The sequence below is a fragment of the Aotus nancymaae genome, unplaced genomic scaffold (genome assembly GCF_030222135.1).
Source record: "Aotus nancymaae isolate 86718 unplaced genomic scaffold, 86718_ANA_hifiasm-v0.15.2.pri h1tg000007l, whole genome shotgun sequence".
Classification (NCBI taxonomy): Eukaryota; Metazoa; Chordata; class Mammalia; order Primates; family Aotidae; genus Aotus; species Aotus nancymaae.
In genome coordinates this window covers 63,944,208-63,958,908 of record NW_026988418.1, presented here as the reverse complement: position 1 = coordinate 63,958,908, position 14,701 = coordinate 63,944,208, and the positions used below count along the sequence as shown (strand labels likewise).

The following is a 14,701-nucleotide window of genomic DNA, read 5'->3' as shown; positions in this document are numbered from 1 at the left end:
GGTAAGAGATTGTGTCATCTCTGTGTCTCTGAGCACTTCCCTCCCTCTTGGTTTTCTGCCCCTTTAAAACTCTTTTACCTTCAAATTTAAACCAAATTAGCTGAGATTTTTGCTTTTGGCAAGAGTATGGGGATGTACTGAACAGGGGACAGCCCTCAATTGCCTGGTGATAGGTTTCTCACTGCCGTCTCCCTTCACCAAGCCCCAAAGGCTCATGGCACTTTAATGGTCTTTTGAATGGAAATAGAGGGGAGTGGGTTTCCGGGACAAATCCAGAGGCTTTACCAGCCTCAGTAGGTTGGTCATCTACAGAGGGTCTTAAAAGAATGAAAAATAGCAAAAGCTTCCTACTGCTAAAGCGAGGTGACTCATGTATAAAGGCTGCTCTGCTCATATTCCTCCAGTTCATTATTCTCTCTGTTGCTTTAAGGTCTGCTCCTTGTGCTGACAGCTGAGATAGGTATGTATATTTCTTGGAATGAACCACTATATTGTTCCTCTTTTGCTTCTTCGTAATTTGGAAGCTCAGCATGGCCCTGTGTCCTTCCACATCAGACAAAGAATATTAACTACTCTCTAGAGAGTTTAAAATTCCCTAACCAAGTTTAAAGGATTGATACCATTGGCCTGAGAATCCCAAAGCAGAAACCAACCAGATGGCAGTCTTAAAGAATGAGTGTTAACAATAAAAACTAACGTGGTGAGGCAGCTACATGGTGTCTTCTGCTCTTAAAACATTTTCAAATCTGTCATCTTACTGAGTTTTAAAACAACTCTTCTTTGAGAGTTGTACAGGAAAGGCATTAACACCCCATCTCACAGACCAGTTAACCAGGGCATAGATAGGACGTATAACTTGACCCAGGTAATATAGAGAGCTCATGGCAGAATCTGAACCAGTAGCCAGGGTCCTTGGCTCCTGGTGGATAGCTAATTTCCCCCTGGATGGAATTACTCAGGGAGACATCTACAAGGGCTAAATAGGCTTATACCATCATCCTTTCTGTGTCTCAGTTGCCAAATGGGTAAAATGGGAAAAATAATAGTACCTCTCTTGCAAGGTTTTGGTGAGGATTAATGAGTGTATATAAGTAAGTTTCTCAGAGCATTACTTAGCACATAAGTGCTAATTCCCACGTAAGGGAGCAAGAACTAAATGATAGTTTACCAGCTTTAAAGTTCTATTTCAGCTAAAGACACTGGTTTCGAAGGTTGTCTAATTCTCTTTTGGAAGAACAGAGCTATCTCTAAGAGATATCTTCAGCCCTGAATTGTCTGCTCTTTATAGGTTTCCTGAAACATAAAGTTCTTACATCGACTTTTCCCCTTTCCTTTGAGATTTCAAATAGGGAACTCATTTGGAAATCAGTGGTTTTAAATAAATCTATGACTCACTAGGGAGCTTGTCTCTCATCTTCGTCCTCTGGGTAACAGGCTCTGCCTACCAGCTGACATGCTACTTCACCAACTGGGCCCAGTACCGGCCTGGCCTGGGGCGCTTCAAGCCTGACGACATCGACCCCTGCCTCTGTACCCACCTGATCTACGCCTTTGCTGGGATGCGGAACAATGAGATCACCACCATTGAATGGGATGACTTGACTTTCTACCAAGCTTTCAACAGCCTGAAAAACAAGTAAGTGACAAAAAACCTGAGTTTCAAATCCTTTAACCTTCAAGGACAGTTTAAACAACATCTTCCACAGCAGACTTCAGGCTGAAATTCCAAACGGGCCAACCAGCAGGTAAATTTAGCTTTTTAAAAATTATTTCAAGTACAAGAATGACTTTAATATTAAGGGTGATGGCTGGCTCACAGAAAGTAGTTGCCAACTAAAGCCCAGCTCAGTTCCCAAGGGAAGCTTACAAGTCCAACCACCAGTGGACTCAGATGAGAAATATCTTCCACTTGGAAGCAGTCCAAAGGTGGTATTGATAAAGTATTCAGTCTCCTTGGTCAGAAGCTTCACTCCTGGGGAAATAAATAGAACTGTGGAGACATTGAAACATAGCAATCATAGGCACCTACTCCAACATTCATAAGTTAGGAAATAAGGATAAGGATGAAGATAAATCGAGATGAGAGGCTGCATGACACTTTTCCTGGCTTCTTGCTCACTGTTGCAGCTAAATGTTGAGATGGCTTCCCTTTCTTTTCATGTGTTCTGATAAAACACTTTGTTTCTTTTCCCTCAGAAATAGTGAACTGAAAACTCTCTTGGCTATTGGTGGCTGGAATTTTGGCACTGCTCCGTAAGTTCTTTTTGGAGATGACTTCCTAGACTGATTTTACTCCAAGGTGTTGGGACCATGAAGGCCTCACCCTGCGTTCTTTGTGTCTCCCACAGTTTCACTGCCATGGTTTCCACTCCTGAGAACCGCCAGACTTTCATCACGTCAGTCATCAAATTCCTGCGCCAGTATGAGTTTGACGGGCTGGACTTTGACTGGGAGTACCCTGGCTCTCGTGGGAGCCCTCCTCAGGACAAGCATCTCTTCACTGTCCTGGTGCAGGTGAGCTGAGTTCCAGATCATTTTGACTGGAAAGCATACACCCATCTCATATGAAAGATCACTGGGACCTTAAACCTAGTTTCCTACAGTTTTAGTTGAGGTGAAGGACCTGAAGACCCTATTTCAGTAAGGATACTGAGGGATGAGTGGAAGGATGGAAGAAGTTAATTTAATTCAGAGTCATGAACCTCATGAAAATCAACTTAAAGTTACTATTCACAGACTTTCTCCTGCTCCTGTACAGGAAATGCGTGAAGCTTTTGAGCAGGAGGCCAAGCAGATCAACAAGCCCAGGCTGATGGTCACTGCTGCAGTAGCTGCTGGCATCTCCAACATCCAGTCTGGCTATGAGATCCCCCAGCTGTCGCAGTGAGTGATGTGCCTTATCCCCAAACTCCTGGAGGTGTCACTCGGGCAGGTCTGTCTTGTCCTTGGTCTGTCTTGCTATTCAGGGACCCTGTTTAGGAGGCTTTGGAAGTGGGGGAATGTGCCTTCACAGGTGTGGGAAATGACCATCAGAAATGATTTTAAATCCTCTACCCCACCTCAGATACCTGGACTACATCCATGTCATGACCTACGACCTCCATGGCTCCTGGGAAGGCTACACTGGAGAGAACAGCCCCCTGTACAAATACCCGACGGACACTGGCAGCAACGCCTACCTCAATGTGGTGAGTCCCCGTGCAGATGCAAGTGCTGACCAGAGATGATGATGTAAATCACATAGATTCAGGCACAAAAGGTATTATAAGTTAAGTGGTTTTCTCAAATGGGAAGTTAGGCTGCCATAATTAATGAACTGTTCTCATTTACTAAAAAACTTGCCAATTTTTTAACACCATATTGATAATTTTACCTAACACAAAAGAAGATTAATAATGAGTGTGTTGTTTTTTAATAAAAAAAATGATATCCCACTGCTCCTATTTCAATAAATTATAAAAGGCTTTTTCCACCTTTCCCCTTTTGCTGTTCCCCTTTTGCTTTATCTATTTTCTACTGTTCTAATCCATTGCCCATAGATGTCATATAGAATTTCAGCCATTAACCAATGAATCATACCAGCAATATCATTTTAAAGGTCTTGCTTTTCTATTATACTTTTATCAGAAGCGTATATGTAAAGCCTGCATATTGGCATGTTATTAAAAGAAGTTAGTGTAGAATGAGGCATGCCAATTTAAATATGTTGCAAGTACCTTGTACAGTGGGCACCACCAAACAGAAAAAAGTTTAGCTAATAATTAATCACTAGGCCATCAGCTATGGGTGAGAACTCTAGCTAATCCACTGCTATTCCAGGATTATGCCATGAACTACTGGAAGGACAACGGGGCCCCAGCTGAGAAGCTCATCGTTGGATTCCCAGCCTATGGACACACCTTCCTTCTGAGCAACCCCTCCAACCATGGGATCGGTGCCTCTACCACTGGTCCTGGCCCTGCTGGGCCCTATACCAGGCAATCTGGGTTCTGGGCCTACTATGAGGTATACACTCAAATTTTAGAGGAAAGGAGGCTTTTCTGGGTCCATGTAGCTAATAATATAAACAATATTTAAGTTCTTGGTCCATTTAGTAAACCATTGGAGCTGAAAGTGGATGCTTGTGACTCTCTAGAAGGGAGGCAAGATAAGCCCTCCTGTTGTACCACTTCAACTGGGCCTTCACTGGGGTCCTTTGAGGCTGGATTCCAAACACAGAAAGAGTAGGAAAGCAGGTTATCATTAGTGAGAGTATATAAATTTGTAGATACTTTTGACTGCCAGGGCATTCCTTGATTTAAGAGTTTCTCCCCACATTGAAAATAAATTACTCAAAAGGGATAAAGAAACAGAATCCCAAATGAACTAAGAAATTTGCCGATAGAGCCACAGACCTTCATTTTCAATTCGTTTTTATGCAATCCTTCTCTACTTGCCCTTCCCCGTGTCCTTTTACCTCTGCCACCACAAGGACACTGCCCACCTCTTGATCCGTTCCTTATATTCTGTTAGATCTGTACCTTCCTGAAGGATGGAGCTACTGAAGTATGGGAGGCTCCTGAGGATGTTCCCTATGCCTACAAAGGAAATGAGTGGCTTGGATACGATAACACCAAGAGTTTCAAAATCAAGGTAGACTGTGTTCCATGGGCTGTTGTTGCCTGTGAGCAAGTTCCCATTATAGCCCTGAAGCCACAGCTCAGTCTTGGTGTCTGTACGTAATTGGCTTCCTTTCTAATTATTACAGGCTGATTGGTTAAAGAAGAACAACTTCGGAGGCGCCATGGTCTGGGCCATTGACTTGGATGATTTCACAGGCACTTTCTGCAACCAAGGAAAATTCCCTCTGATCACCACCCTGAAGGATGCTCTGGGCCTGCAGAGTGCAAGTGAGTTAGGGAGTGAGAAGGGACACTAAGCCTCAGACTTGAGAGAAATGCCAAAGATTCCTTAGAAGTCAGGGAGTCATTGCATAAATAATTGTCTGACTATTGCTCCATTCCTGTCTGGTAACAATTGATTAATGGTGGGAAGAACAAACAGGGCTCTTCACCATTTCTTCCTTCCTTCATTCATTTCGCAAGCAATTTGTTGAACATCTATTACATATACAGTGCTCTGTATGTACCACAGGTGATCCAAATGCATAAATACCCATATCTATGTCTACTCTATGGAAGTTTACAATCTAGGGAGATAAATTGGATTCACAAAATTGCAAAGTCAGACAACAATACAGAAGATATTATATGATTAAGTGCTCCCCAAAAGAATAAGTTACCTTCTTGTGAGTTCATGAGAATAAGAAATTTCAATCAGTACGATGTAAGGAGCAAGAAATGCCCTGTGCCTTGAAGGATGAGGAAGGAGTTGCTAAGCAAAGGGGTGAGTAGAACAGGGAAGATGTATCAAATCAGAAGACTGACATATGCACAGACATGGAAAGAGGAGCCAAGAACAAACTCCAGGGTATTAGCTCTCATGCATCAGGTATCGCCGGCTAAAAGCAAGGAGGTTCAGGATTTATTTATTTATTTTTTCTTCTCAGGTTGCAAAGCTCCAGCTCAACCCATTGCTCCCATTACTGAGGCACCCAGCACAGGTGGTGGCAGCCACAGCAGTAGCTCTGGGGGCAGCTCTGGCAGCAGCTCTGGGAGCAGCCCCAGTGGTAGTGGATTCTGTGCCAACAGGGCCAGTGGCCTGTACCCTGACCCCACTGACAAGAATGCCTTCTACAACTGTTTAAATGGAAAGACTTTCATCCAGCACTGCCAGACTGGCCTTGTCTTCGATGCCTCCTGCTCCTGCTGCAACTGGTGATAACATTTGTCAGATACCACCTCACTCAGCCTCAGTAGTTCTTGTGCAATAAAAGGTTGTGCATTATTGCATTACTGTACAATGGCTTCTGCTTCTTTACTGTAGGATCTTAGATGTAATTAATCCCTATCTCCCAATGGTATACAGCTGCCCCACCAGCCCCCAAGCCTACAGCATACACTGCTCTTCCTGGGTGTTGGATAGCAGAAGCAGGGGGATTCAAGGAAAATACATAGTCCCTTCATTCTCAAAACATGTACTCAGATGAAGGCTGGGGACCCCAAGAATGTAAGACTCAGATAACAACGACCCATAAACAAATGTCATTTTGCTATGATCAATTTGACCTTTTTGTTGAGAATTCACCATGAGGAGGCTATTGCAGTGACTGAGGGGAGAGATGCAGGCTCAGAACAAAGTAGCAGCTGTAGAAGTGGTCAGAGTTGATTGTGTTTAAGCTGTATTCTTAAGATTTGTTAAGCTGGCCATTTTCTTTATGGGTTGTATGTACAGTGTGGGAGACGAAAAGAGGGGCCAAGGGTAATTTCAACATTTTCACTTAAAAAATTGCAAATATGAAATTATCATCAACTGAAATGGAGACAGCTAAATGTAGAGTAAATTATGAAAGAAGAGCAGGAGTTCACTTTGCACATGTTGCATTTAAGATGGTTATTGGGTTTCTAAGTGGCGCTATGGAGTAAATAGTTGGACATAAAACTATTGGAGGTAGTTCACATTTAAAGTCAATAGATTAGATGAGATCATTAAGGGAGACAGAGAAAGGAAAGCGTTCAAGGACTAAGCCCTGAGCATTTCAGCACTCAGAGGGAGGCTGGAGAGAAGAGTAGGAACAAGTAATGAAGACCAAAAAAGGAGGGCTAAGGGAGGTAGAAGGAAAACAAGAGTCAAGTACCCTGAAAGCCAAGAAAAGAAACATATTAAGGAGGAGAAAGTGATCAAGTTTGTTAAATACTACTTAGGTCAGGTCTGAGAATTGACCATCAAATTTAACAACCTGTGGATCATTGATAAAATTGACAGAAGTAGGGTTGGTAAACAACTAGGTGGCAAAAGCCTGAGTGCAGTAGGTTTAAGAGAGAATGGAAAGGTAAGAATTAAAGACAGTAAGAATACAAAAACCTGTCTTATGTGCACTAAAGGGAAGCAAAAAATGGGATTAAGAATAAAAGATTATGGAAAACAGAAGCTGAATTTGTATTTTCAAACCCACATTTACTTATTTAGAGGTATGGGAGATAAAAATCTAAAATCCTTTCCATAGCTGTCACCTCCTCATTTTTTAAAGTATTTTCACAAAGTCCATTTTTTTTTAACTTAAAAAGTGTTTTTTTGAGATAAGGTCTCATTTTGTTGCCCAGGCTGGGTAGAGTGAACTCATGGCTCACCACACCCTGGACCTCCTAGGCTCAAGCAGTTCTCCTGCCTCAGCCTCCCAACGTGCTGGGATTACAGGCGTAAGCCACCACATCCAGCCCCAAATTTTTAGAATCACTTTGTTTTATAATAGAACTAAAGTCCTGTGTTTAAATCAACGCAATATTCATCCCCTGTACTTACACTACAGCTTCTTCAATATTTGTTTCTTTAATTAGCTACTTGTTTGTTTTGTTTTTGTTTGCCAAGAAGGACTTGCAGTATCTTCCATTTTCTTGGATGTGTGAAAATGCCTGACTGTTGTCTTTTTACTTGATTGATAACTTTTTGGACATAAAGTTATTGGTTCACTCCTTTACTCAAAATTTTGTAAATATCACTGCTTTTTATTCTGGCACCGAATATTGAGCTAGTTCTTTTCTCATGGCTCTTTCATTTACTTCTTCAGGGTTGGCTGTTGTGTAGTTGGATAGTTTTTTCAAGTATTTGTGTAGCTGCCGCAGGCCTGAAGCTCCTTCATATGTGAGAATGTCTGCCTGTCTCCTCTGTTCTTGGAAAGCATAATTCAAATATATTATACTTGGTAGAATATAATATGATGGGCTTGTACTTTCTTTTCCTCAGAACTCTTCAGGTGTAGACAAAACTTCTTAACATGATTTCAAATTATCTCCACCTTATCTTTTAATTCCAGTTGAGGCTGCAGCGACCAATTCTGCATAAGCCTTAATCGCCTTCATGGCGCTAGGAAATCTACTTCAGATCTGTGTTGTGCTCTTCTTGCTACCCTTCCTACAGCTTCTGAGATACAGGTTTCCACTCAAACAGGTACAATCTAGACATGCAGAGGGGTTATTGTCATTTACGAAGATCAGGGGAACATGATGTTTCCACCTTTCTTCCCATGATGTTCTAGAAACACATTTTGTAAGACTTCTAACACTGTTCCAAAGGGATGGAGCATTTAGTTGTTTCTACCAGTGGCTAATTTGATAAAAGCATGTTTTTAATGGCCCTCCCTTCTTCCCTGTTTCACTCCCCTGTCTCTTATATTCCTTGCATTCTACTCCATTCTCACGTGAGCTGCTTCCAGGTAAACTTAGCCTTAGATAGTAGGCATTGATCCATTGTGTTCTGGCATTGAATATTGTTGTGGGGATGTTTGAAGCCAGTGGATAATCACTACCCTTCTATAATCCACTTTTAAAAGTTATTTGATTTTTTTCCTCTGAGTGCCTGAAGAATTCATGATTTATTCTTGAAGTTCAATAACTTAACCATGTTATACCTTGGTTATGATGGTTTTTGTCAATTTCTCCCATAAGACAGTTGAGAAGTAAGAGTTAACTTGCCTGGTGACCTGCAGGTGGCCTCCTGGAAAAGAAAATTGGCCTGTTGCATCTGGAAACCAACTATTACCTATAGCCTAGGTCCTAATGCAATCCATCCCGGCAGAGAGCTGACTGTGGTGAATGAGAACTTCAGCTAAGTTTACACCAAGCAATTGTGCTGTAATCACAGGGTTGGATTATATCAGGAGAAAGCCAAGTGTTCTCCCAATAGATGAATGCTGAGGTAGTAGATAAGACTGAAAGCCAAGGTTTTGCTATATCTTACTGTTATTAGATCCCATATCCTAATCTCACTAGAGTTTTGTTAAGAAGCTTAGAAGTCCCAACATCCAAGGCCCAGAGCCTCCTTCTCAAGTTGTGTGCTGCCTGAGAATAAAATAAACACCAGAGGATCACTCATCCGCCATTGCTTCAGTCTCTGATTTTTTTACCTAAAAAGTACTGTTTCAGAAATCCCAGTGTGCATGCTGCTTAGCTCCTCACCCTTAATCACTTGACAACTAGTATAGAGAGCTGGGTGTCAGACAGAGGCACCCACCATGGCCTCCAAGAAGTGAACCAAGGAGGGATTTAAAAGGTGTTTCTCAGATGATATGTCCCACCACTTTCAAAGATTGATATGACAGTCATGGGGACTAGTCCACTAAATTCCTAAGGATACAGAATGATAAAAGGACACTGGCTAGTTAAGATTGCTGAGCCTATCTTTCCATGATTGTTATTATTGGCCTTGGAAAATTAGCTCTAAGGAGGCAGACCGAGGGGAGCTTGACTGAGCATTTAGAATGAAATTACAATTTGAAAACTTTGGTGAATGTAAAATGATTTGTATATGGTCTTATCTAAGCAGGATCAAACAAATGCCTTCCTTTGACCCTCCTCCTATGACTGGTAGGATTAGTTCAAGATGGCACAGGTTGTCACATTGTCAGGGTGTTATGAGCTCCAGTTAAATGGGTGCAAAGGAGAGGAAAGACAAAGTATGTGACTTATGAGATTAGTTCCTCATAACAGGTGAAGAAGATAATCTAAAATAGGCTGATTGAACCAACAGAACTTCTGGGTAGACTCCCACTACAGCTCCCTCTTAGAAAGTCTATGTGATTATGGCTTCTATATAAAGGGTTAAACATGATAAAATTGATGATGGTCCCTATCTTTGTCTATGGAAAAAAATATCCAGTGAGTTTTGGGGGAACTCATGACCCAAGTCATAACAGGAATTTCAGGCCTCATAAAGACATCATGGTTGAAGCAGAGGTGCTCTGTTTCCAGCAAGCCCAATAGGAAGCTAACAATTGCTTTTCAAAAGGAGAATTCACCACCAGACTGAGAAGCAACAGCCTGGGCTCCGGAGTCAGACACTGGACTTCTGTTGTTATCAGATGAATTTGCTCAGCTGTGTACTGTTGTGTTGCAAAATCAAATGGCATTAGATAAGCTTAGCGCAGTCCAAGGAGGGGTTTATGCCTTACTGCATACTGAATGTTGTGTGTATAGCCAGTTCTCACAATATTACTCTCCTTGCAAAGCCATGCTGGGTGTAGTTTTTATTAATTGTGCTTTTAATTCTTCTGTGCTTACCCTGTATCTGTAATTTATATCAAATAAGCCTTCCCCATGTATCCGTAAGGGTATTTTCCTACAATTGAGTATCAAATTGATGCCAAATTTGGAGGGAAAGTTAAATGTTAAATTCGAACTCAATTGAACATGGACACAAACAACGGTCACCAAGTCCTGGAACAGGTTGTGTGAGCCCCTTGAGGTGTTCATCCAACAGTGTTTTGCAGAAATATCTATTTCAATTTATTCCTATACATGAGTTATTGAAAAACAATAGACAATCGCAAAAAACAAGTTGACCTTTTTGTGTTCCTTGAGCCCAGTTGCGAAGGGCCCTCATTACTAGGCCTCGTGCCAAACAACTCATTACAAAAAGAGCTAGGGTCCCAGACTGCACCGAAGCTTCATGAGACCTCTCCTTGTCTGTGTACAAACGGATGGCTGACTCTGGAGCCCAGCTGTTGCTTCCAGGTCTGGTGGTGAATCCTCCATAGTCAGGTGAGTGTATGTGTATATATATATATATATATATATATATATATATATATATATATACACATCTTTTCCCTTCTCCCCTTCTGATTGTAATTTGATTATTATAATTGCATATTCTACCATTTGCTTATTATATCTGCATTGCCATTTATGTGGGATAAAGGTTGTTTACCCTTAAAGGTATTATGTGTGTGTCTTTTCTTCTCCCCTCACATGTCTCCTGCACAGAACATTTTAAACGCAAAGGAATATAAATCATTCTACCATAAAGACACATGCACGTGTGTGTTTATTGCAGCACAATTCACAATAGCAAATACATGGAACCGACCCAAATGCCCAACAACGATAGACTGGATAAAGAAAATGTGGTACATATACAACATGGAATACTATACAGTCATAGAAAGGAATGAGATCATGTCCTTTGCAGGGACATGGATGAAGCTGGAAGCCATCATCCTCAGCAAACTAACACAGAAACAGAAAACCAAACACTGCATGTTCTCACCCATAAGTGGGATTTGAACAATGTGAACATATGGACGCAGGGAGGGGAACATCACACACTGGGGCCTGTCAGAGGGTGGGGGCAAGGGGAGGGAGAGCATTAGGACAAACACCTAATGCATATGGGTCTTAAAACCTAGATGACGGGTTGATAGGTGCAGCAAGTCATCATGGCACATGTATACCTATGTAACAAACCTACACATTCTACACTCATTTCCTGGAACTTAAAGTAAAACTTTTTTTAAAGAAAGGGAAAAAAAAGAAAATATATAGCAAAATTCAACTGGAATTTCCAAATGAAATAGTATTTTATTTAAACATCCATATTTTAAAAATAATTGTAACAATGAGAATACATGGACACTGGGGCCTGTCAGGGGGCTGGGGGGAGGGAGAGCATCAGGATAAATAGACAAAGCATGTGGGGCTTCATACCTAGGTGATGGGTCAATAGCTGCAGCAGGCCACCATGGCACACGTCTACCTCAGTAACAAACCTGCACGTCCTGCACATGCATCACAGAACTTAAAATAAAACAAAATAAAATCTCAAAAAATGATAATTATAATTAAATTTATATTTGAAACACGTAAGTTATTAATTCATACACAATATTTGGGGTGCAAACTCCCCTTTCCCCTACAATTACTCCTCAGCTGTCCAATGACTTGAGGTCCTCAGATTGGGAAAAATAACATTAACTAAAATTTATTAAATAACTAATATGTGCTAGGCCTGGTACTAGGTGTTTTACATTCTGTCACATGTCAGAACAGAATATCAGACATGTGTATCAAACAGGTGTGGGAGAACGCTCTCTGCAACTGACTGGCATTGGTTATTCTAACAGTTTCGCCCTCTTTTTATGTGAATAAACTGTCATTCTCACTCAGATTGACTGCATGCGTCAGTCTCCATAGTCTTTTCTTCAATGTTTTAAAAATGTTTTTCTTGTAGTAAAACAGACCAAAACAAACTACCAACTTAAACATTTTTAAGTGTACAGTTCAATGGTACTAAATATATTCATAATGTTCTTCAGCCATCACCCCTTTCCATCTCCATAATTTTTTCATCATGTAAAACTTCAACTCTGTACTTATTAACCAGTAAGTCCCCATTTCCCCCTCCCACAGCTCCAGGAAATCACTATTCTACTTTCTGTCTCCATGATTTTGACTATTGCAAGTATCTCACATAAACAGAAAAATCATATAGTATCTGTCTTTTTGGACTGGCTTTTTTCATTTAGCATAATGTCTCAAGGTTCATTCATGTTGTAACAAAGTCAGAATTCCCTTTTAAAGGCTGATAATACTTTATTGTATGTATATATAACAGTTTTGTTATCCATTCATTCATTGACAGACGCTTGAGTTGGTTGCATGTTTTAGTTATGGTGAGTAATGTTACTGGGAACATAGGTGTACAAATATTTCTTTGACACCAAACTTTCAATTCTTTTGGGTATACCTGGAAGTGGAATTGCTGGATCATATGGTAATTCTACATATGATTTTTTTAGGAACTTCCATACTGTTTTTCATAGTAGCTGTACCATTTTACATTCCCACCAAGAGGGCACAACTGCTCCAATTTTTCCACATCCTTGTTAACACTTATTATTTTCTTTCTTTTGATAGTAGCCATCCTAGTGGATATGAGGTGATATCTCATTGTAGATTTGATAGGCATTTCCTTAATGATTAATGACGTTAAGTATCTTTTTATGTGTTTATTGGCCATTTCAATATCTTCTTTGAAGAAATATATATTCAAGTCTTCTGCCCATTTTGAATCAAGCTGTTTGGTTTTGTGTGTGTCATTCTGTGTCATTGAGTTTTAGAAGTTCTCTCTATATTCTGAATATTAATCTCTTATCAGATATGCTATTTGCAAATATTTTCTCCCATTCTGTGAGTTGCATTTTTACTGTTTGTATTGTCTTTTGATATGCAAACTTCTAAAATATTCATGAAGTACAATTTATACATTTTATTCTTTTGTTGTCTGTAATTTGGGTATCATATCCCACAAATCATTGCAAAGTCCAACATCATGAAATTTTTACCCCATGTTTTCTTCTAAGAGTTTAACACTTTTAGGTCTTACATTTAGGCCTTACTTTTAGGTCTTACATTTAGGCCTTTGATCTGTTTTGAGTTAATTTTGCATATGATGTTAGATAATGGCCCAAAAAACATCATGGGGCCAGATGTGCTAGCCCACGCTCGTAATTTCAGCACTTTGGGAGGCCAAAGTGGGCAGATTGCTTGAGCTAGGAAGTTCGAGACCAGCTTGGGCAACATGGCAAAACCCTGTCCATGTAAAAAATACAAAAAAATTAGCCAGACATGGTGGCACATGACTGTGGTCCCAGCTACTTGAGAGGCTGAGGTGGGAGGATTGCTTGAGCCTAAGAAGTCAAGACTGCAGTGAGCTATGATCAAACCACTGCATTATAACCTGAGTGGCAGAGTGAAACCCTGTCTCCAAAAACAACAACAACAAAGAAAACAACTCATTTATCTGAGTGCCAGTCTTTATTATTTCTGCTACCTTTGGGTTTAATTTGTGTTTCATTTCCTAGCTCCTTACGTATAATTAGATTGTCAATTTGAGATTTTTCTTGTTTTCTTGTTTTTCAATGTAAACATTTACAGTTATAAAGTTCCCACTTCATAGTGCCTTCACAGGGTCTCATAAGTTTTGGTATGTTTTTATTTTCATTCATCTCTAAGTATTTTTTAATTTCCCTTGTGACTGCTTCTTTAATCTATTGTTGTTTAAGCGTGTTGTTTAGTTTCCACACACTGGTGGCTTCTACAGTTTCACTTCTATTATTGATTTAACTTCACCCCATTGTGGTTGGAGAAGATACTTGGTATGATCTCTATATTTTTAAATCTATTGAGACTTAATTTGTGACCTAACATATAGTCTACACTGAAAAATGTCCCATGTGCAGTTGGGAAGAATGTAAATGCTGTTTTTGTTAGGTGGAGTATTCTGTATATATCTCTTACATCTAGTTGCTTTATTATGTTGTTTAGGTCCTCTATTTTCTCACTTATCTTCCATGTGGTTGTTGTATTCATTACTGAGAATGTGCTATTGAAGTTTCCAACTATTATTTATTGTAGGACTGTCTATTTCTTCCTTTAATTCTGTCATCTTTTGCTTTAAATAATTTTGTGGTGTGTCATTAGGTATGGAAATGTTTGTAATTGTTATATTCTTGCTGTATTAAACCTTTTGTTAATATATAATGTCCTGCTTTGTCTCTTGTAAATATTTTTATAATCTGTTTTGTCTGTTATTAATATAGCCACCCCTGCTATCTTTTGGTTGTTATTTGCATAGAATACCTCTCTCCATTCTTTCTCTTTCAAACTATTTATGTCTTTAAATCTAAAATGAGTCTTTTGTAGACAGAGTATGGTTGGATTATGTGTTTTAATTCATTTTGCCAATCTCAGTATTTTGATTGAAGTATTAATACATTTACATTTAATTACTGATAAATAGGGAACTATTTCTGTCATTTTAATTATTT

The 14,701-nt window shown here is 39.9% G+C and overlaps 1 protein-coding gene across 1 annotated transcript; it reads left to right on the top strand.

Annotated features, from left to right (window-relative positions):
• The first annotated feature begins 433 nt into the window (after positions 1–433).
• On the top strand, positions 434–5,820 carry LOC105727933 (acidic mammalian chitinase-like). The gene is made up of 10 exons (XM_012468138.2): positions 434–460; positions 1,435–1,636; positions 2,197–2,253; positions 2,349–2,514; positions 2,759–2,883; positions 3,065–3,188; positions 3,820–4,005; positions 4,513–4,632; positions 4,748–4,889; positions 5,549–5,820. Exons 2-10 carry the CDS (start codon positions 1,560–1,562, stop codon positions 5,818–5,820), a joined length of 1,269 nt encoding a protein of 422 aa, XP_012323561.2. The 5' UTR covers positions 434–460; positions 1,435–1,559.
• Positions 5,821–14,701: the final 8,881 nt, after the last annotated feature.

Bases quoted from the DNA above. Each gene is read 5' to 3' on its own strand.
- LOC105727933 (XM_012468138.2), top strand. From the start codon at position 1,560: ATGCGGAACAATGAGATCACCACCATTGAATGGGATGACTTGACTTTC. The intron at 2,254-2,348 runs GTAAGTTCTTTT...TGTCTCCCACAG, and splicing joins TGGAATTTTGGCACTGCTCC to TTTCACTGCCATGGTTTCCA. The intron at 4,890-5,548 runs GTGAGTTAGGGA...TTTTCTTCTCAG, and splicing joins TCTGGGCCTGCAGAGTGCAA to GTTGCAAAGCTCCAGCTCAA.